This window comes from Pipra filicauda, unplaced genomic scaffold, assembly GCF_003945595.2.
Source record: "Pipra filicauda isolate LSUMZ 115617 unplaced genomic scaffold, ASM394559v2 scaffold175_size1500280_pilon, whole genome shotgun sequence".
In the NCBI taxonomy this organism is placed as follows: Eukaryota; Metazoa; Chordata; class Aves; order Passeriformes; family Pipridae; genus Pipra; species Pipra filicauda.
Genome location: NW_024104273.1, coordinates 680,488 through 702,234, shown reverse-complemented (window position 1 = coordinate 702,234; position 21,747 = coordinate 680,488). Strand labels below are relative to the sequence as shown.

The window sequence follows — 21,747 nt, the reverse complement described above, 5'->3', positions numbered from 1 at the left end:
TTGAGTTAACGTGACTCTTAATTCACCATATTCTAATAATTTGATTGGTTTTTTGGTTGCCTCTTTTAAGTAAAATGCTCATTAGGAATTGCTCTATTCAGTGTTTACAGGGTTACTTGCAGAATAATCCCACTAGATGGCTCTTAAAGCCTGTGTATAGTAGTTGCTAGAGTTGATTTATTTTGTCTGTAGTGGGTTTTTGTTTAGTTGGGTTTTTTAATAATCAAGGACTTCAAGTGTCACTCTGTAATTAGGTAGATAGAATAGAAATGTTTGTAAACAGTCTTTTCTTGAAAATAAAACAATTACAAGATCTTAAACATCCATATCCTAATTTGAAATGTACACAAAGCAAAAGGAAGATGAAATTTACTTACGCTGAGTGTCCTTACTTTATGCAATAGTGTTAAACTCTGTATCATAATTTACTGCTGTATTTACCCTATACTTTTAGTAGTTATAATTAAGCTTATTTAAAAATCTCAAGTCATTTAAAGACTGGAATATGCAACCAGGGGAAAGCACTCCTGCCAGAAACTTGATATTCTTAACACCAGAAACAACATATATATAAGAAAGGCATTAAAGTCTTACACATTCTACAAAAGGTATTAAAAAAAGTTATAAGCCTTCTGGCAGAAGTTATTTGTAGTAAGTCACTTTGAGAATCATAGAGCCACAAAGGTTGGAAAAGACCTCCAAGACCATAACATCTAACCTTTGACCTAATTCCGCCCTGCCCACTAAACCATATTGTAAAGTTTGTTTGAACAATTCCAGGGATGGTGACTCCCACCAGTTTCCTAGAGCCTGTTCCAATGCTTAACCACTCTTTCAGTGTAGAAATTTTTCCTAATATCCAACTTGAACCTCCTCTGTTGCAAGTTGAGGCCATTTCCTCTTGTCCTATTGCTAGTTGCCTGGGAGAAGAGGCTGATCCTCACCTTACTACAACCTCCTTTCAGGTAGTTGGAAGAGGGCAATATGGTCTCCCCTCTTTTCTCCAGGCTAAACAACCCCAGCTCCCTCAGCTGCTCCTCGTAGGATTTATGTTCCAGACTCTTCTCCAGCTCCACTGCCCTTCTCTGGACATGCTCCAGCACCTCAATGTCCTTCTTATAGTGAGGGGCCCAGAACTGAAATGAGGTGCAGCCTCACCAGTGCCCAGTATAGGGAAACAATCACTGCCCTGGTCCTGCTGGCCACACTATTGCTGATGCAGGCCAGGATGCCATTGGCCTTCTTGGCCACCTGGGCACACTGCTGGCTCATGTTCAGATGGCTGTCGGCCAGAACCCAGAGGTCCTTTTCTGATAGGCAGCTTTCCAGCCGCTCTTTCCCCAGCCCACAGTGCTGCCTGGGCTTGTAGTGACTCAAGTGCAAGGACCTGGCACTTGACCTGGTTGAACCTCATACCATTGGCCTTGGCCCACTGATCCAGCCTATCAGGATCCCTCTGCACAGCCTTTCTGCTCTCCAGCAGATCCACACTCCTGCCCAATTTGGTGTTGTCTGCGAACTGACCGAGCATGCACTTGATCCCCTCATCCAGATCATGGATAAACATATTAAACTGGACTGGCTCCAAAAGAACCAGTCGAAGTGACCAGTACAAGATAAAACTGAAGAATGTCATTTGCTACCACTGTTACTGGTTTCAAAGCTGGTATTTCATTTCTCTGCAAGCACAGATTTGACTGGAAAGTGACTCAATGCTAGTCATCCCTAGTTTTGTTAGGCACTTCAGGAACAGATGTCATCTAAGCGATAAACACCTGACAAGGTTATCACATGCACATCGTAACTGAGATAGTGTAATCCATAAGACTATGTTCAGCTTCATCAAACTTCAGTCTTATTTTTGGTAGTCACTTTGGAATTGCAGTATTACCTTTCTAGAAGGCCCTAGGACTTTAGGAATCTCAGGAGAAGAAAATCTCAGGAATCTCAGGAAAGTGCACTGAAGACTGCATGTCAAATAGCTGGTCAGGGAAGTGATTCTATCCCACTTTTGCACTGTATTTATCTAATTTTATAACTAGAGCTGCTTTGTAACTTGCTGTCTGGATACAGCAATATGGACTGAAGAAAATAAGCATTTCGCGTTTTTTTTCTGGCTCAGCAAGACCACATGTAGTCTTTCAAAAATACATTTATAATTTACTTTAAAAGCATGAAATTCATCATCTGTGAGGTAAACTGACAGTCAATATGGAAGCTGTCACCTAATTCTCAGGTTTGCATGGCCACGTTACAACAATGTTTATAGGCAGCCTGACACCAGCTTGAACTATTTAATTCTCAAAACCAAAAAACTTAGTTACTTGTGGGTTGTAAGGCTTTGAGAATGCAGTTTGTCTATGCAATAAGCACTCCCAGAATCCCCTTGTGACTGGCATCTTTGGACTCCAAATTAATAAGGAAAATAAGAGCATTGTATTTGCTACAATGAAAAATAGTAATTCATGAAATCTGAGCAGAAGACCTACTAATTATATTTATGTAATTGCTGTGTAATTATTCTGCAGAACCCCAAAGCTTTCTGTGTCCTATATTTTGATTGCAGAGAAAATACTCACTTGGTTTGTTCAGTGATTCCTGATCATGCCCCACATTTCAACTCGACAGGGTAGGATTAGGTTTGGACTGCTTTTCCTGAATGTGAGGCTCTTTTCTAATGAAGCATAGAGTTCCAATTACCATATTTCGTGAGCGCAAATCACACTGGGGAACTACTGTAATGCCTGTATAAACTGTTTTGGTAGTCTTGCTACATCTTCATGTTAAATTGTTTCTTTTATAAACACGATTAAAAACCCCCCATATTTTTGATTGGGTTTTGTGGTGCAACTATTTCTTAACTATTATCATACAAACTTCTTTCTAGTGTGAAGCAGGCTTTTAATTGGTGCAACTTACTGACCAATTTGTATCAGATTTCCTATGCATCTACCTAAGACCTCTTTATCACTGTTGACCGAGTATCAAATGCTTGATATTAGAGATTTCTTCTAATAATTAAAACCTTTCCTAGCTCCGAAGCAAAAGTGATGCAGTCTTTGGTAGCCTTGTTTATTGAAGATAACTAGGTCAAATAGTATCTAAACTCTTAAAAATACAAATAACTTTGTGTATGAAAGCTACTAAACTTTCTTATGTGGAAGATAGATCAGAGAGTATATCTAATGGCCCCTAAAAGAAATGTTAGAAGTATAGGAGCTTTTACCCTCCCTCCATTTTAAGAAGTTGACTTTAGTACAGTTCCGGTGCACGCTGTTTTCTGACTTCAGCTGTCCAATTCTTAGAGATACTAAAAAGCTGTTTTTCCTTCTAATAGTCTTTCATAGTGCCCAGTGCTGTAGTACTCAAATGTAATTTCTTCCCCCAATCCCCAAAGTCGTAACCACAGCAGACCACTCACCAATGAAGAAATGGTTGGCACATGCTTACTCAATCGGAAGCCAGGGAATATTTTCTTCCTGGTTCTAGTTCTTAGCCAGTTTTTTCCAGTCACCAGTCTTTTCCAGCAGCACCAGATCCTGACTTGAACCAGGAGAACGCAAATACCATTCCAGAATATAACTGCATGTTACTACATCCATTATTTAAAGCCAGAGAGAATTAAGAGAGAATTGAGCCTACATATCCATGTACAAAATGTCCATCAAGTGAGCTGAGCTCCAATAATATAGTAAGGTGAGACTGGCTACCTGCACTGGTATTTATGTCCTTGTCTCAGTTTTAGTCACATAGTATGTGACCTTTGCTTTTCTGTACATGTATGTGTGGGTGGGAAAATGAAGAAACGGGAGGCGCCCCCATCATCCAGCTAGTTCTTAGTCTATCTTTCGGAATGCAAAGAACAAGCTCTTAAGCTTGCACTTGGTAACAATAAAGCTCAAAGAACATTTATACAGACAGATTTTTTTTCCCTTTCTGGGCATCTCCTTACAGTGTCTTTGTAAATAGTCCTGTCAACATCTGCTTGGTTGACAGTTCCAGTCAAGTTCCACCACTGTATAAAACCTAAATACCAGCATCACATAGTTTCTGCCATTTTAAAAAAGTATTTGCCTCAGTGACCCTTGTTAGAAGTCTCACGAAATCTATATGACACATAAACACTCCATCCAAATCGAAATCAATACAAACAAATGAATATGAAGTATTCATGTTCTGGGCATGATCCAGCTTTTCAGCAATACAGGGGCTAGCTGTAGAAATCCACCTAAATACCTCCTTATTGTTCTTGATGTCCTCTCAAAAATTGAAAAGAGAAGCTCCAAGCTGATCAGAAAGCTAAGCAAGCTCAACACTGTTTAAACTGCATATATGAGAATAACCCCAATAGGTAAGCTATTTCCCCGGGGATAATATTCCCAAGTGCGTGGTATTGGTGATTTTTTAATAGAAAAGTACAATGCTATGTTGACCTTCCTCAGCTGTACAAAGCAGCTTTATATGGTCTATTTCAAGTGCAACAAGCAGGTTAGAATCCTTGCATAATTGTTTCAGCAAAACTTGAAGGTGGATGTTACTGAGAAATATTCCAAACTGTACCCTGCCTTCACTTCATGAAGAGGAAAAAAATAATTAGTGTATTCACTTATTTGAAGTGATCTTGGAATATACCCAGTGGCCATTGTAAAAAGATGGTGAATCTTTTTTTACCTCTGAAAAGACTCATCATTAGATATTCCTGAGACAGATGTCTAAATTACCTTTGTCCACACTTCTTACAACAGTTGATAAGAAATCACAGGGTTGACAACATAGACGTTTTTGTTATTATTGAGTGGTGCTCACACCAAGGCCTTTTCTGCTTTTGTACTGCCACACTGGCAAGGAAGTTGGGGGTGCATGGGAGGCTGGGAGGAGACACAGCTGGGGCAGGGGACCCAAACTGACCAAATGGATATTCCATACCATATGACATCATGCTCAGTATATAAAGTGGGAAGAAGGAGGAAAGGGGGAACATTTGGAGTGATGGCATCCATCTTCCCAAGTAAACATTATACATGATAGCGCTCTGCTCTCCTGGAGATAGCTGAACACCTGCCCGCCCACAAGAAGCAGTGAATTAATTCCTTGTTTTGCTTTGCTTGTGTGCAAGGCTTTTGCTTTCTCTATCAAGCTGTCTTTATCTCAACCCACGAGTTTTCTGGCTTTTACCCTTCCGATTCTCTCCCCAAGCCCCCTGGTGGAGTGAGCGAGCAGCTGCGTGGGGCTTGGGGGCTGGCTAGGGTTAAACCACGACACATTGTTTTTCATAAAGCCTGTGAAAATGTTATACTGCAGAATTCTCTTCCTGCTCAATTTGACTTATAATCTCCTGGAAGAGTCAACAGTCACGACAGAATTGACATACACAGTTTTGCAAGCCTGATTTTGGTAGTAAAGCACGCAGAGGAAGGGAAGGAAGAAGGAAAGACGTGAATTTTACTCCGTTTAGAAACAAAATTGTCGTTTCCCCGAGCTAGGTACACATTTTGTTTGGTAATTTCTACGTGTAGGTGCAACAATTCCAGGTTAATAAAACACTGGAGAATGCGGGCATCGATCCCGCTACCTCTCGCATGCTAAGCGAGCGCTCTACCATTTGAGCTAATTCCCCGCCCCGTGAGGAGAATTGGGAGCACAGGGCCCTGATCTTCAGCGCGAATCTGAAACTGCTGTTCCAGGGGTACAACGCAGTTTTCTCTCTTGCTCTGGCCTCTCTATTCACAAACGAAAACACATTCAACGCCGATTCCAAAACAAGTGTCAAATAATAAGTTTGCAATGATTCATTTAGCATTTCCAAATCCACTAGTAAGAAACCAAGGCAAAGCACGAAAGACATGTTTCCAGGTGTGTATATATTAAAAAAAAGGGGGCTTACTTGCCATTTATGAAAGATAGTACGTTCTGACATTTGGTTTTCTCGCTATGAAAGTTTGTTGTTTTTTTTTTTTAATATTCGTAGGTGAAGCGGTTTTATGCCCTCTGCAAACAAAAATACGAGTGGAGAATGCGGGCATCGATCCCGCTACCTCTCGCATGCTAAGCGAGCGCTCTACCATTTGAGCTAATTCCCCCCGTCACAACTCCCCCGACCTTGTAACTATAGACTTTAATGGCTGCAAACTGCCTTCCCCTCGCTTCTGCTTCTTTGCGAGGAGCAGTAACCCCGGGGCAGCCATTCAGAGCACCTAACCACCACTCTACCTTGAGCTTACCTATGTTTTTGCCCAAGATGACAGAAAAAGCAATTTGATAAGGCAGAGTAACGTGACGAGGCACTGCATGCTAACTTGCACGACAAACTCATGCCCTGCAGCCTTTCAGTGCCACCCAACTCGCACTAGATTTATCCTTCCACGTTGAGGGAAGTCACATCACAGACAATGCAGTGGAGCACCTTGAAGATAACACACAACTTGCATTTGCCCTGATATCCCCTAAGACCATCCAGAAAGCAAAACTCAAACCTGATTAAATTAGCTTGTATCAGTTTACATTAGTATCGAGAAAGAGATGCACTGAAGTGATCCGTGTTAAATGAAAGCATGTGGGACACAAAGCCTTCACAGCTGAAATACCCTCAGAAAATTTTTTAAATAGAATTAAGAAAGTCAGGTTATTTTCAGACATAGTAGGTAAGGAAGTTAAGAAATCAGAATGTTTTACATAAAAACTTAGGAGTAATCACAACAAATTCAAGATCACAACGTGATCTTGGCTGTGAATTACATGAAATGCACATTCTAATCACTGAAAAAAGTACTATTGCAGAGGTCTTTCCTCACCTTGATCTGATTTTGGCTTTAAATAAACTGTTTTTCTTTGAGCTGAATGGGTGAAGCTTTAGGCCTTTTCAGTGGCAGCAGAGTGACATGTGGTGGTGAAAAACAGGGAGATGCAATCTGCCATTTTCATAATGACTCAGACTGCACAGGGTAGATAAAGAAAACTTCACACAGAGCTTAACCTTGTGAAACATGATATGGGAGAGATCCCAGCCACAGGCGTGCAGTGGGCCATCAATGAGCCTAAGATATGTACACGTCTGTGAGAAGGACTGAAACTGCTTTTGCATTATTTGCTTTCCCCCTCAAGTTTACTCAAGTAAGGTAGATAAAGTCAGTAACAATACACTGCAAGAAATATTAAAAGCAAGTTTTTATTTTTTGTTGTGCAAAGACTGAAGTAAGGCAGGAGAATTCTAGGAGAATGTTTGCAGCAATACTGATTAGTTTTAATTGCACCTCTTGGCCTGAATCTAAATTGTGACAGATTTGAATTACTACCTTACTTCAGATAAGTTGTAACTAGCTGATGCTCAGTTTCATAATTTATTTTCTTCTCACTGGATGCTGTCATCCAGTAAGTTAAATTCATTAAAGAAAACCACAAGCACATGTATTGTGGGATTACTGCACAGACTTTAGTTTACTAGCAGAACTTACTCCTCTGCATTTAAACAGAGTATATCAGTGTTTCCGTGTCTTGCAGAATACACCATCTAAGGAGTCTTTCTGCTGTGCCTTTTGCAATCAGATGTCTGTCACGTATTGGCCTCATAAGCCACCAGCGTGCCTGTAGCAAATGTGGATAGAGCCTTCCCAAATCTTCGTTCGCGAAGCCCAGCCATGATGATGATCGGTGTATCCACTCTCACTGTAAACTACATTTTTGTTCTTTAAATCCAGAAAGCATTCTTTGATTTAATAACCTGGGAATAGAACTTTACCAACGTGCGTCTTACTGAAAAATCAGTTAGTATGACTAGACATTAATTTTTATATTTCTGAAATGTTCTTAGTAACCCCATGCATTTAAGATGCAATACTATTTTATTAGAATCATCAAAGTCAATATCTAAAGGTAGAAATATCTAGAATGTAGCATAGGAATATATATATTAATTCTTTCTCTCCGTAAACTGTGACAAACATGAACTTTTACACCATTGTATTTATCGTTTATGTACAGCTAGTTAGAGAATAAAGCTGGAAAGGCAACTAAAGACTTGAAAAACAATGAGAAGAAAAGTCTTATTATGCTTCAGTGACTTTTAATTGCAGACTTTCTATATTTACAGTGCAAATACAAAAAGACTTGTAAGAGATGTAAAAAAAAAATAGTTCTCTCTCCTTCCTGAATAAACACTAAGGAGGAATTGTTTAGGAAAATAAGTTGTTTTATCAAAGCAACATAGCAGAAAACGCTTCTCATATGTCAAGTGAATATTCTGACTTTTCAGCTATCAGGCTTTCCACATAAATACAGTGACTATTCAGCGTTATTAAACAAATTGACTCAAGAAGGTAGCTCTGACTGAGGCAGACAAGCCATGAATCGGCAGAAGCGAACCCGCCCAGCAGGGCCTGAACGAGGGGAATTAGCTCAAATGGTAGAGCGCTCGCTTAGCATGCGAGAGGTAGCGGGATCGATGCCCGCATTCTCCAGTGTTTTGACCGACTGCAGATTAATGGGAGTCGAAGGTTTTCTTGCACAAACTCTTCAGGTTCGTGAAAGAAAATCCTTAGCCGGTGATAAAAACCAGACCATTTCATGAGGCAAATAAATAAAAAACTGGAGAAGGAATTTCAATTAACAAACGGATTACACTTGCATGCTCCCTGAAAAACAATTCCTTCGCAGAAGTGTCTAATACTGAAGTTGTTCTTCTGCAGTATAGCATAGAACCTCAATAACGTCTGTCCCTTATGATTACATTGAGCTTTAATGTGAACTTTTTTTATTAGTAATATTTTTTTAATAATACGAAAAGTTAGTGGAATTGTCCATGAGAAGATGCAGTGTCTATAATCACCTCTACAATCCTCAGCTCGCCATAGAATTACTCTCTCTACAGCAACCTTGCACCCCCTGCAGCTAGGATGGGCAGGGAACACTTGCTCCTAATCGCAGTTCCAAGGGACATTCAGTCTCACTCAATTTCTTCCCCAAGCCATGATAAGAAACTAATTTGCACTTAAAAAAAAGCTTAACTCTGATCAGCGTAAACAAATTTATTTCATACTGTGCATATGCTTCTTAAAATTGATTCATTCTAATCCTCACAAAACTACTAAAGGAAAATACGTTTAAATTTAAAATAGCCTCACAATATAAGGTGGTATAAACAGTGAATATTATCACCAAAAATCATAAGGAACAGTCATACGTCAGCTTATTTCCGTTTCATTCTTTAAAACCCACTAACAGGCATTTATTTCTTTTTTTGTGCTAGAAGATACTCTAATTTTCGATGAAATAGAAGTTTACAAGCCTCTCTTTTCCAAAGCAGAAAAGAAAATACCGACTGGTAATTGGAGAAATGCTCGCAGTACCGATGAAAAGTAAGACCGGAGAGACGAAAAACTGGAGAATGCGGGCATCGATCCCGCTACCTCTCGCATGCTAAGCGAGCGCTCTACCATTTGAGCTAATTCCCCGGGTGACTACGGGGGCTTTTTACTGACAATTCGTACTTTCACTTTTCCCACTGACGGGCTACCACCACAAAACATTCCGGCATTTGAACCGCTGTCTCAAGCACAAAGAAAACCTTCCCCCCAAAATCACAGTAGCTGGGCAGTCAGAGCCCCTCTAATCCCCTGCTGAAGTTCCTGGTAGGCAATAACAGAACCCAACCTTCCAGTGAAACGCAGAAACAGTTAAGTCTCCCTTAAAGCGCACTGCTTTTGACAGCCTTAATGGGAATTTCGGCTAACGTGAAATCTGGACTCCTTGAAGTAACAGCATGTGAGCTGCATCTGGATAACATACAGTCTGTGTTTCCAGGCAATTGCAGACTTACGTTCGCACCAAACAATAATTGCTGCTAAGAGAAATCTGGATATATTTAAATAGTGTATTTTCAAAACAGATTTTTCCTAGGTGGAAGACAATCAGCTAAGTGATTTTACCCATCTCCACATTTTACAATATTATATATGTATGACAGAATAGGTAGAGAGTTCTTCCAGTTCTTTCTCTTCTGGCAATAGAGTCTGGGCTCATATTATAAAAAGGAGATAAGAAAAAAAAAAAAGCACCCAGGCAAATAGAACCCTGGGAAACAAAGAAATAGTTCACATTATTTATTTACATCTCTTAGAAATTTTTACATTGTGACTTTATCACCAGATAGACATGCACACATACATATAAAAATCAAGAATACGCAATTAAAATGTAAAAATAATAAAGCATTACTATAATGAAAGAGCAGTGAAAACTCTGTTCAAAGTTTTGATTTCAGCAAAAAAGGAAGACAAAGTTGTGAAATTTTACTACACTTACAGAATTAAATAATTGGCCTTTCTGGAAAAAAAGAGTACCTGAAATTAAATTACAGAAACAACTCTTGGTTTGCCCAAGATCCTTTAAGACATGTGAATCACACTGACATACAAAATTTTTCAAGTCTTTCCTCTCCAAGGACTTAGTGATTTCAGACAGCACAACGACCAAATTTCAAACTTTGGTCTAACCCTAAAGCCCTGGACCTAAAGTCCTGTACTGACTCTCGCATTAACAAAACTCCAATATCTCGCTATCTGCTCCCTCACTCTGATTGAAAGAGCTGGCTTTGGGAAAAAAATGTTTCTCACTCTCCTATTAAAGCATCTGTGGAAAGAAGCATCTGAAATTAATTTACAGGAAACAGTTCTTACAGCTGGCATTGTTCTACAGATACCACTGACATTTAAAGAAATGGCTGACCCAAATCCCCATAAGTCAGTACATCTGGCAAAGTAAGGAAGCTCACTGCTACTTCTACTCTAGGATGTCTCACACGCCCAGTAGGATTTTGTGCCCAGGGCTCCAAAATATTCAGCAGTTCCTTTGCTTAGTCATACAGTAACTAGAAACACAGCACTTAAGACACTATGGTGCTCTGGAATGTTTTCATCATAACTAAATCCCACTTTCAGAAGTGACTCAGAGTTATGCCATGGTTTGGCACTATACATTTCAGTACACTACAGCTGTAGCTGTAAATGAGTTGACTTGATACCTAAAAATTCCACTCAATATTTTACCTTGTTTTAGCCATAATACCTTCTGCTCTCAGTATGACTGACAAAACTAAGTACTCTAAAATCACTCACAGACAAAAATCACTACTTTTCTCCATTAGGAATATGTACCTCTTTGCTATAACTGTTTCAAAGCAGTTGAAAAAAAATACCACAAACAAACAAAACCAACAAAACCATCAAACCCAAACAACTATAATCCTCAAGTTCTTAATTTGTGCTTGGTCATTTTTTTTTTCTAATTTTTTCTTAGTATTCCTTCTGAACAAAACGAACCTAAGGCTTAAAAACACCTATGTTGTAAAACAATTACAAGATCTTATACACCACCATACAGCCATTTTAGAACTAGAACAGGGAAACGAGACCCGTCAGTAGAAGAGCTGCATTCACTGATAAGGATACATGCTTACAATGTACTCAAAACGCAAGTATAGCACAAAAACATCACAACCAAGTTTAAGATAGCACCCACTTAAACAAGTTCTTCAATCCATATTACCGTCTGATTTGATTCTTCCACTTCGCACTTAGGCTCAGTGTTATACTCTGAGAGAACTCTGGATGAGCAGTAGCAGAAGAGAAAGAAAACAACAGCTATTTAATTTTTACTAATGCAATGTAGGACTAGTGTGGTTGCAGCTGTAGAGAGCCACTGAAGACGAGCTGGAGCCTGAGTCATGGCAGCGCAGCACAGGAGCGGTAAGAACCCCACAAGAACCCACAAAACCACCCCCTCTGCTGAGAAGCAGCACTGCCCACTGCACCTCCTCCTTCAAGCAAGCACCCCCATGACTGCAAAACTGGATTTCATGAGACCCACTTAACCATCACGACCAGAAAGCCCCCGAGTAAAAAGACTGCGCACAAACCTCCTCTGCCTGCTCTGTCTTTCGATGGTCTCAGCCTGGACTTACTCAGGGTCACAAGAACCCCAGCAGAGACATCCTGCCTGTTCCCACATTCCCACTCCCTCAGGACCCAGCCTTTGCTCCGCCCTTCCCAGGCACCAAGAACACCCTGTCCTGTTCCAGAACTTTCTATAGATGCACATGCTTCCACCCACTCCCGGGTGGAACTGACTCCCCCCGGGCAGCTGCTGCCCTCTTTTTTTTTTTCCTTTACAGATGGTATGGCGAACAGGTTGTGCTGGGAGGTTTGTCATCGTGTGAATAGGGAAATGCTGTAGCTGTGTCTCCTCCTAATGCTTGAGGCAGTTGTGGGGATGGCAGGTAAGTCTTCAAAAGAAAAGCCACCAACCTGTGGGAGAAGGTAATGTTGGAAAGAGTGTATTTTTATCCTAATTCTTCCCAATGTGCTGGTGGTAAGTTTGCAGGAATAACAGCCAAGTGTGTATGCCTTTACATGAACCTAAATGTTTTTTTCATAATGTAAATTCATAATTGGGTTTATGCTCATGGATTTTCCTAGGCATTGCTTTGAGGGTGGAGGCTGGAAAACATAATTGAAAAAAAATGTATATCAATATGAATTTAATTCTTATCTTCCAACCACATTCCTGGTAGTTTCTAACACTTGAGAGCATGACTTCTAAATAATTCTGATATGTAATATCTTTCTTTGTCACTTCCCTTTTTTTCTTAAGGAGATTATAAAACATAAGGGTTGTTTGCAAATGTAGAAGCTATTTCTGTCTTTTAAAAAAATCTTGGCCTCTGAACCTTTGACACCAAACATCAGGTTAACTACTAGGAAGAAAAAGCAGTTTTATTAGTAGATGGGAAAGCCCACCTTTGCTTTACCCAGCCAGCAGGCTTGGTGAAACTGGGTAGGCTAAGATGCTCCAGCTTACACCCTTCTTCCTTAGCTCCTTGCAGTCTCTGAAGTTTTGGAAATAACACATCTCCTATGCATTTGTAACCTTGTTATTTTTGCATATTGCTACATATTTTTCCTGAAAAAGTAAAACAAGGAAACCCCAGGAATTCATAGATTTCTTTTAGCATTAGCTGAGCTACTTTTATGTAGCTTATGAATGCTTCTCTTGCTAAAAGTTGTTAATAAAATTACAGCTACCTCAATACTTCTCAAATGAATAAAAAGTTACAGAAGAATGTTAATGGTGTTAGACAACCTAAAACAAAATCCAATGCACACTCTTGAGTTGCTTACCAGTTATTTAGGATTATAGCAGTATTTGAGTTGATAGTAGCCATCTCTTAACACCTTCCCACAAGGAAAGCTTTATGTTCTCTGAAGGTAAAGACAAAAATAAGGTGAGGGGTTTTTTAAAAAATCCCTGTACTCAACCAGGAAGTTACTCAGGAGTGCCTGGTCTAAATAGGTTCCTTGTCATCACTGCTAAAAATGATTGATGTTTACCATGGAATAATGAGTGTTGATTAGCTAACTAGCTTTAAAGTCCTAGAGATGATCAAGTATGCAGGTGCTTTTAGGTCCTGATGAGCATCCACATCAGGTGGTTGATACTGCATAAATAAGATCACGTGAAAAAAAAAGTGCTTTACTTCAGTTGGATTTTGTATCACAGTTTTCCACCTAGTGTTTTCAACAGAAAACCTGCTGAAGTGCCTGAGTATGTTCAAGTAGCTGCCATAGAAAATTGAATTTGCTGTTTACATGGCAAAGATCACTCCTTACTACCCAAGTGTTACAACTACATCATTATCATGCTGGGTTTAATCTTTAAAACATGCTACAAACATTGAAAAACTATACACAATCAATTACATACCCCTGCCGCCAAAAAAAAATAACATCTCAGACAAGACTAGCTTTAATATTTAAAAAAAAAAGAAAAAACCCCCAACAACAAAATCTAGTATAGCTTAAACTTACAGCTGGCAATAAATCCACAGCAGTTTTATATCTGATTATTACTCTCACTAGCACTTAGAACTGAAAACTATATTTTTTCTGAATATCATTATTCCTTCTTCCCCTTCCTATTTCTTTGTGGTTGGCACTGTCAGCAAATCAGTGCTGAAGCTTGTCAAGCACCAAGTGAAAACTGCCAGATAGAGATGAGACAGTAGGTTACTTTCAGTTATTCCTCCTCTGTGTTGCCACCTGTCAAAGAATCCACCTCCAGGAACAACTGGATGGGCATGTCTAGTAGCTCCAAGCCATCCATCACATGTCAGGGCTAATGTACATAATATGATTCAGCATCACCAGAAGCCAGTAAGATGATGTAAAAACAAGCCAGGCTAGTTAGAAACTAATCCGGTGGTGATCTTACCTGCACTCATGCTCTAATTTGATTTCCCCTTAGCCTGACTTAAACTTGATGGATGAGTAACTTCTCCCATTGTGCTGTGGAGTGAGAAATGCAGCTTAATTTTGCACAGAGCCATTGTCTGTGTGCCAACACAGCACAGGAACACTCTACTCTATAAATAAACATGTTCAACCAACAGTGAGAAAGTCACCATGTGGTAGATTATGGGCTGTATAATTTGGCTGTATGTTCAAGAACACATAGGGCTTATGGAAAAGAGCAGAAAGGCGCACTGCCATGACATTTCCAGTGGAGTTTGCAAACTCTTCTCACCCTCAGAGAACCAGAGCCAGAACCAGCTCTCTTGCTTGGTACATCCCTTTGTGTTTCAAAGAGATACCTGAAAGACTTCTGTTGTTAAAATAAGTAGGGGGGAAGATGTAAAGCGGAGCTCAACCTCGGTTTGGTTGAGCTCAAAACACCTGGGTTGACCAACATGTACGTAGAAGTTGTTACAAGTGCTTTCACATAATTTTTAAATCAGTAATAGCTGTGGCCAGCAGGACTAAGAAAGTAATTGTCCCCCCTCTACTTGGCACTGGTGAGGCTGCACCTCGAGGGCTGTGTCCAGTTTTGGGCCCCTCACTACAAGAAGGACATTGAGGTGCTGGAGTATGTCCAGAGAAAGGCAACGGAGCTGGTGAAGGGTCTAGAGGATAACTCATATGAGGAGTGGCTGAGGGAGCTGGAGTTGTTTAAGCTTGGAGAAAAGGAGGTTATAGCCAAGTGGGGGTTGGTCTCTTCTCCCATACAGCTAGTGACACAATGAGACAACATAGCCTCTTGCTGTGCCAGAGGAGGTTCAGGTTGGACATCAGGAGGAATTTCTTCCTGGAAAGGGCTATTAAACATTAGAATGGACAGCTCAGGGAAGTCATTATCCCTGGAGGTGTTCAAGAAATGACTAGACGTGTCACTTTGTGTTGTGGTCTAATTGACATGGTGGTGTTCGGTCATAGGTTGGACTCGATGATCTCAGAGGTCTTTTCCAGCCTAATTGATTCTGTGTGATTCTATTAAGCAGCAGCAAGAAGGCTGGGGGAAGGAAGAGAACAGAGCAGGTGACGGGGGACTGTAGAATGAGAAGGGAAAGACTTTGTGGAAGGGGAGAGGGCTGTCCCGAGGAACCAGGGAAGCAGATGCAAGGAGAAGAAGCCCTGGGGGTGGTTCATGAGGTGAGCTGCAAGGGTGACGACAGAAGCTTTGGGGGCGAGGAGCGGCCCCTTCAGCCTAGGCACCACGGCTCCCTGGAGGGGGAGGCCGGGCCCCAGGGGGCTGTGGGTGCAGTTTCGTGGGGAGCCGTTCATTGTCATGTTCCCTGCCTACTATATAGGCTTTATGCTCTGTGTCAAGTCATGGGAACACGGGTGTGTTCATTTTTCAAAAAGTCAGTGTTTTAAGGCTGTTACAAGTAATGTATTAATTACAGGGAAGTGCATTTGGTGAGGTAATAACTAAGAAAAATAAGGTAATAAATAAGGAAAATACAGATGTGTTTTGTTTTCACTTGACTCTCCCACCCCAGAGAAGCCAGACACCTTCCAAAAGATGTGTGTGCATATTTATATGTACTCTTACATAAAAGATGTGTGTGTGCATATGTATATATATGCACACACACATACGTAAAAGCTTTGACTGTACAGCTCTGTTTCAATCAAGCATATATTTTTCCTATTCATTAAATGTTTCCCGAACCTGGCTTTACATGTGCATGCCCTGAAAACTGGAAAAAACATGGGTTTCATTGTTGAATTCGGAACAGTTGTTCAATAAAAGTTAGGCTTTTTTTTTCAATGACACATTTGGTTTCTTTTAAGTAACTCAATGTTTTGGAGAGCTTCTTGTATGAAAACAAAGAAATAACAAAGACTTGTGTTATAAAAGGATGAATAAGAGTATTCTGGTAGTGTAATTGCTGAAAGATGTGTCCTATGACTCCAGCTGTGAGCTGCAGTCAGTTTTTGGTGAGTGGAAAGAATGACTAAGTAAGAAACAACAAATTTATAATCAAATGTAGTTGTGTTGTGGTTTTTGGTAAGTTTAGAGTGTGTGTCTCCAAGTCCCAAAGATTTTTTTTTCAGATGGGGAATTAGCTCAAATGGTAGAGCGCTCGCTTAGCATGCGAGAGGTAGCGGGATCGATGCCCGCATTCTCCAGTGTTTTCAGTATTGATTTCCTTGTAAACTAGGTAGCAGCATTTCAAAATATTTTTCTTGTATAGTGGTGTAAAGACACATGAAAGAACTGTAATGTAGAAAAAAGTTAACATTGTTTTAAATATTTCATTTTTTCATTTCAAAATTCTATGTTTGTTCTCTTGCGTACAGGGAGAAAAAATACAATCTTTGCATGAAATAACAAAACTTACTGACGTTTTAATGTAATAATAAATGACATCAACAAATTATTGAGAAAAGTAAAGGAGACATTTTTTGATTGATATGCAAGTCTTTGGTTAATGATTTCATTCATTAGTTAACTTTAAATTTGATATTATAATTTAGTGCATACTGAACAAAATTTTGTATTCATGCTGTAAGATTCATTACTTTTGTTCTGTTTTGGTTGTGTAGGCTGCTTATTAGAAAGAGTGCGCTAGACTATTCTATAGCTCTTTTGCATCTGGTAGCAAGATTGTGTCCTTTTGTCAGAAGACCCAGGTGTGCTGTTCACCATTGGCATAGGATTGCCTAAAAAAGAAGTATTAACCCTGAAAAAATAAGCAGACAGGCATGGGGTGGCCATTTTGCTTCTTTCTGACCTTGGGCAGGTTTTATCTTAATGCAAGCAGGAACACAGGCTGGTTACATTCAGGATGACCACAGTGGGCAAGGCATGTATAGTGCTCTCCAGCAGCCCTACTGCACCTTCTCTTGATTCCAAAGAATAGAAGAAGGGTAACTTGTGGCACCTTTTTTTCTGTTCAAGGCCACAATATTTTCTACAATGATGTTATAATAGACAAGAATTTTTTAAAAAATATTGTGACTTTTTTCGGTATCCTTGCTGTTTCCACAAAAATATTGAAATAGGCTACACAAGAGAATCCCTACAATCAGCTTGTCGTGACAACGGAAGGCTCCACAGATCATTGAAATGCAGCTTTAGGAACAGTTTCAGTGTACTGGAAAAGCTTAATTATAATTCTTTTGTTGTAAATATTGAAACTCCTGCTTATTCCTGTTACAAAAAACTGGTCAAAACTAGTAACTTGATGAAAGGAAATAGAAAACAATGGAAGAACTAAAAGCTGCTGTAGATTTATAATTTTTATGTATGCACAGATAGCAACCACAGTGTTTGGGCTAAGATGAACAAAGGAAAAATGAAGGGAAGCAGAGCACTGTATGTGTAAGGATAGTAGCAAGTCCTTGTTGGTGAAGAGGTTTCAGGTTAGCTGGAGGGAAAACGTTTTGCATCCTTGTTTTTTGATCTCTACCAGAAGAATCTGTAAATGAGTTTAAGACTCTCTCTTTATAAGCTGTAAAAGAAAGAGTTAAGTGTATTTATAAAATAGGGTGCCAAGAACAGCACGTGGGTGCTGTCACTGGTTAGCGAGGTGCGCAAGGGACAGGCTTTTTTTTGCAAGAAACGCTGCTGGCTCAGGCTGTGAGTCCTCCTGGAAGTTCCTCACCACAGTGACCTCTCTGGTGACCTCTGGCACAGGTTTTGGGATGTGTCCTGTTTCAGATGCGTTTGCCTGCATGTAGCTTTGGTGAGCCTTTCCCTCCGTCCGTGTGAACGCCGACAGGGCCCTCTCAGATGCTGCCCTTCCCGAGCCTGCTGCTCCTCCCTAGCATTCTGGACCCAAACACAGAGTCAGGTTGTGGTTCCCAGGTAGGATGCTACTGGCAGCAGAAGTCGGCACTGGCTTCTGTGGTGCCCTTGGAACTTTTTCTTGTAGTTGACTTCTACAGGTGAAGAAACATTTGGCTTCATGGCTAGACATTATTGGAATTAATTTTCCACTAGTTCTTATGCTACTGAATCTTGAGTATTTTTGCCTTTGAAACTGTCACATTATTCTGAGGAACTAGATCTAATTGCCACCTCTTTAATATATTTCTCTTAGTATTTCTGTGGCTTTTTAATTTTGCCATGTATTCTTTCCTTTTCTGCCTTTTCTTTTTTTGTCGGTTTTTTTTTTTGGCTCCAAAGATTCTTCTGAATGTAAGTGCCTTGTTAGGAGCAAGCTAAAGAACAAAGTTGGGAGTGAAGCTTCACTGCTGTGTACTGAATTTCTTATTACTGGAGCCTGGAATTTGGGCTGAGGGGGAGAAGTGCGGGTGGCTGGGTGGAGATGCAGCCACAGGGGTTTGCTTCCACAGGTGTAATAGTCTGCAAGGGAGGAGACGTAGCAGAGAGAGACATGTATAGACAGGGTCTGGCGAGCGGGATACAAACGGGAGAGCAACCCTGGAAAGGTCCTGGCTGCGGCCTCCCGGGGGCAACCAGATGCAGGACGGGTCCCGGGCCGGGGGCGCGCAGTGGGTACCGGCGCCTCCCCTGCGCCCCGCCCTCTCCGCGCGCTCCCGTGCTCCGGGGATGCGGCTCGTCCTTCCTGGCGGGAAGTGACGGGGCCGCTCCGGGAGGAAGTGACGCGCGTGGCGTGCGGGCCCGGAGCGGTGTTGGGGGGGGCTCGGACAAGATGGCCGGATCCACAGGTCTGTGAGAGGGGGGGTCGGCGGGCCCGGCAGAGCGCCGCGCTGGGATCGCGCTTGGGAGGCGCCCCCGCAAGGGCCCGTGGGGGGTCTCCTTTCTCCGGGATGGAGGGGGGGGAAAGGTGCCTCCGACGGGAGAGACCCGAGTGGGGAGGAGTTTTCTTCTGACAGGGGGAAAAGGAAAGCTGCAGGGGCGCCGGGCCAGGTTATCACAGAATCACAGGATCAGCTAGGTTGGAAAAGACCTCTGAGATCATCGAGTCCAACCTGTGACCGAACACCTCCATGTCAACTAGACCATGGCACTCAGTGCCACGTCCAGCCTTTCCTTAAACACCTCCAGGGACGGTGACTCCACCACCTCCCTGGACAGACCATTCCAGTGTCTAATCTGTGAAGAAATTCCTTCTAATTCAGTTATACCCTGGGCCCGATCCCTCCCGTCGTTAGGGCGGGGACATCCTTGTGAGAGCCCGGCAAGGGGGACGAGAGATGGGAGAAAGGGCTCCGGGCTGTGTAATGAACGTCGTGAGGTGTCGGGGGAGGGAAGACTTTACCTGCCGAGAGGCAGGAATGGACGGAACGCCTGTGCGCATGGGGAATGGAGGAGATGTCGGTAGCTTGGTAAAAATGCTGTAGGAAAGAAAGATTTGTATGAAAGGTTTGTCCCGGTGTACCATTGGGTGAATATAGAAGCTGTGGTATAGCAGTATCTAAAATAAAGCATTGTCTCTTTCCCCTCTTGGTGCAAGAGAAAAGGGGTCAGGCCTGTCCGGTGTTTTGGGGCAAAGATACTTCACTTTGGTGGTTACTGCAGCATGGTGGGAAGGAGGAGTGGAGCACCTTGCTCTCTTCCCCTAGAGGGCCATTGGAGCCAAAGGGTCTCTCGTAGGCAAGTGTAAGGGCAAAGAGCTGAAAGTCATCCCAGGAAGCCCATACCAGTAACCAGGATAACATGTGCTGAGCATTTGCGTGGCGGAATATTGTGGGAGGTGATGGCAAAGAAAGGGACAAGAATATTACTTCAAGCACAATTGTACTGTTTCATTTCATGAAAACCTTGAAATACAACAATACCTTTCCCCCAGTGCTAAAACCTGAAGTCTTCAGGGCCTCATTTTCTCTGGACTGTCACCCCTGAGACTTTATAAGTAGGATTGCCAGAGCTCAGGACAAAGGAATGAATTGACCTCAACAGTCAGTCTAGGGTGAATGTTGGCCCCTAATTTATTTCTGCTGGTCCACTGGATCATTGAGGGATTGGGACTATAAGAAAATATAGAAGAAACATCTGTATGGTTCAGCTGGTCTTGGTACCTTACTGTTGGTTCTGCAAAGAAAGCTTGGGCAGATTATTTTTGTTTTCAGGGCTGGGAGTGTTTTCTCCACTTGGTAATAAGACTTTGGGGATGTGAGATTTCCAGAGTGGTATTTGTTACGGTTTGGGGCATCACTTTGGGGCATGGAGTAGCTTTTGCAACTCTGTGAATGAGCAGTCCAAAGTCATAGATATTGCCTATGATAAACTGAGCCAGAAGGGATATATTACAGAAACTTAAGGATTTGCTCATCTGTGAATTACTGCATTTTATTAATTTTTTTTTTTACTTTTTTCCTGGTGTCTTAAGTTTAAAAGCATTTTATTACTAGTTTTATTATGGAGCAACACTGAAAAACTTCAGCTAGTGTATAGGTTTGGCCTGAAATTTCCTGTAATACACCAGGAAGCAAAATTGGTTTAGGTCATGTGTATTGATTACTGGTATTTGGCATCCATTCAATCTGGCTGGTGTAAAATATAAGTCACTAAAAATTTGTACAGTGAAAGAAGCTGGTTTTGTCATACTTCAGCTCTATAAGAATAAATATTTTTTAACTGAACTTTGATAGTTTTACTGCTGTAAATGTTCTTCACAGTCTTACAAGTGTTATTTTAAAATCTGTGTACACTTACTGGGGTTGGTTTTGAATTAGCCACACTCAAAGTTTATAAAAAGTGGGAGATGTAGGAAACTCTTTATACATGTGTCTGCTCCAAACAATAAAGTGCTAGTACTGCATGTACGCATTGTTCAAGAAATTAAATTAAACTAACCCATTTTGGTAAAATGAAGTGGGCAGACCAAATTATCAATGAAACTGCTGGGAAAATTAGTCAGGGCTTCTAAAACAAAGTACTTGTTCTAGTGGAGAAAATACTGTGACTGTTTATTGGTATACTCATAGATGAGAGGTGGGAGGGATGTTTGTTTTGTTCTTTCCACACAGTATGCAAAAATTCAGATTTTTAAGACTTCACCCAGAACCGCTCTTACCAGGAAGCTGTGGAGGAGGGAAGGGAATGATTTGCCATAGACTTAACTTTGGTGTAGACTTAAAATTTTACTCTAGGTTCTCTGTGACTTTAATCTGCTCTTGCTATAAAGTTCAACTTCATCCTTCTTTATTTCAGAAAAAAAAAAAGACTGTTTTGATTGCATGAAGTCCAGGAATGAAATTCTAGCCCCAAGGAAGTCAACAGCAAAACTTTTAGTAAGATCAACTGTCTTAGTTTTATCCCAGAAATTCCTTTCCTGGGCTCGCTAGTTCTTTGAACAGTAAAAATTAAGAATTAAAAAGTTATGTGCCTTTAACAGCAGATAAAGATAGTTTGAAAATAGCTGTTCTTTAATGTGTGGTAAAGAAACTTTATATATCAATGTTATGTTGCCGTCAAATAAGTATCTTACCTGCTTTCTAAAATCACTTACAATGAGTAATTTTACACATAGATACTGCACGTACT

General features: G+C 41.0%; 1 protein-coding gene and 5 non-coding genes across 8 annotated transcripts in view; 3 read left to right on the top strand and 3 right to left on the bottom strand.

Annotated features, from left to right (window-relative positions):
• Window positions 1–5,544: 5,544 nt before the first annotated feature.
• TRNAA-AGC lies at window positions 5,545–5,617 on the bottom strand. Its single transcript has one exon. It is a non-coding gene; the product is annotated as a tRNA-Ala (tRNA).
• A 390-nt stretch (window positions 5,618–6,007) lies between these two features.
• TRNAA-AGC lies at window positions 6,008–6,080 on the bottom strand. The gene has a single exon. It is a non-coding gene; the product is annotated as a tRNA-Ala (tRNA).
• Window positions 6,081–8,380: 2,300 nt separating this feature from the next.
• TRNAA-AGC lies at window positions 8,381–8,453 on the top strand. Its single transcript has one exon. It is a non-coding gene; the product is annotated as a tRNA-Ala (tRNA).
• Window positions 8,454–9,373: 920 nt separating this feature from the next.
• On the bottom strand, window positions 9,374–9,446 carry TRNAA-AGC. Its single transcript has one exon. It is a non-coding gene; the product is annotated as a tRNA-Ala (tRNA).
• A 2,752-nt stretch (window positions 9,447–12,198) lies between these two features.
• The window catches only part of UBE2V2 (ubiquitin conjugating enzyme E2 V2), a 35,584-nt gene continuing 26,035 nt past the window's right edge, over window positions 12,199–21,747 (top strand). Inside the window, exon 1 of one of the 3 annotated variants that reach the window (XM_027713879.2) lies at window positions 12,199–12,268. In XM_027713879.2, coding sequence (XP_027569680.1) covers window positions 12,241–12,268 — 28 coding nt within the window. In that variant the 5' untranslated portion in view covers window positions 12,199–12,240. Of the gene's footprint in view, window positions 12,269–18,872; window positions 18,966–21,473; window positions 21,495–21,747 lie in introns of those variants that run through there. The other 2 variants (XM_027713888.2, XM_027713908.2) reach the window with 2 other exon arrangements.
• Window positions 16,385–16,457, top strand: TRNAA-AGC. Its single transcript has one exon. It is a non-coding gene; the product is annotated as a tRNA-Ala (tRNA).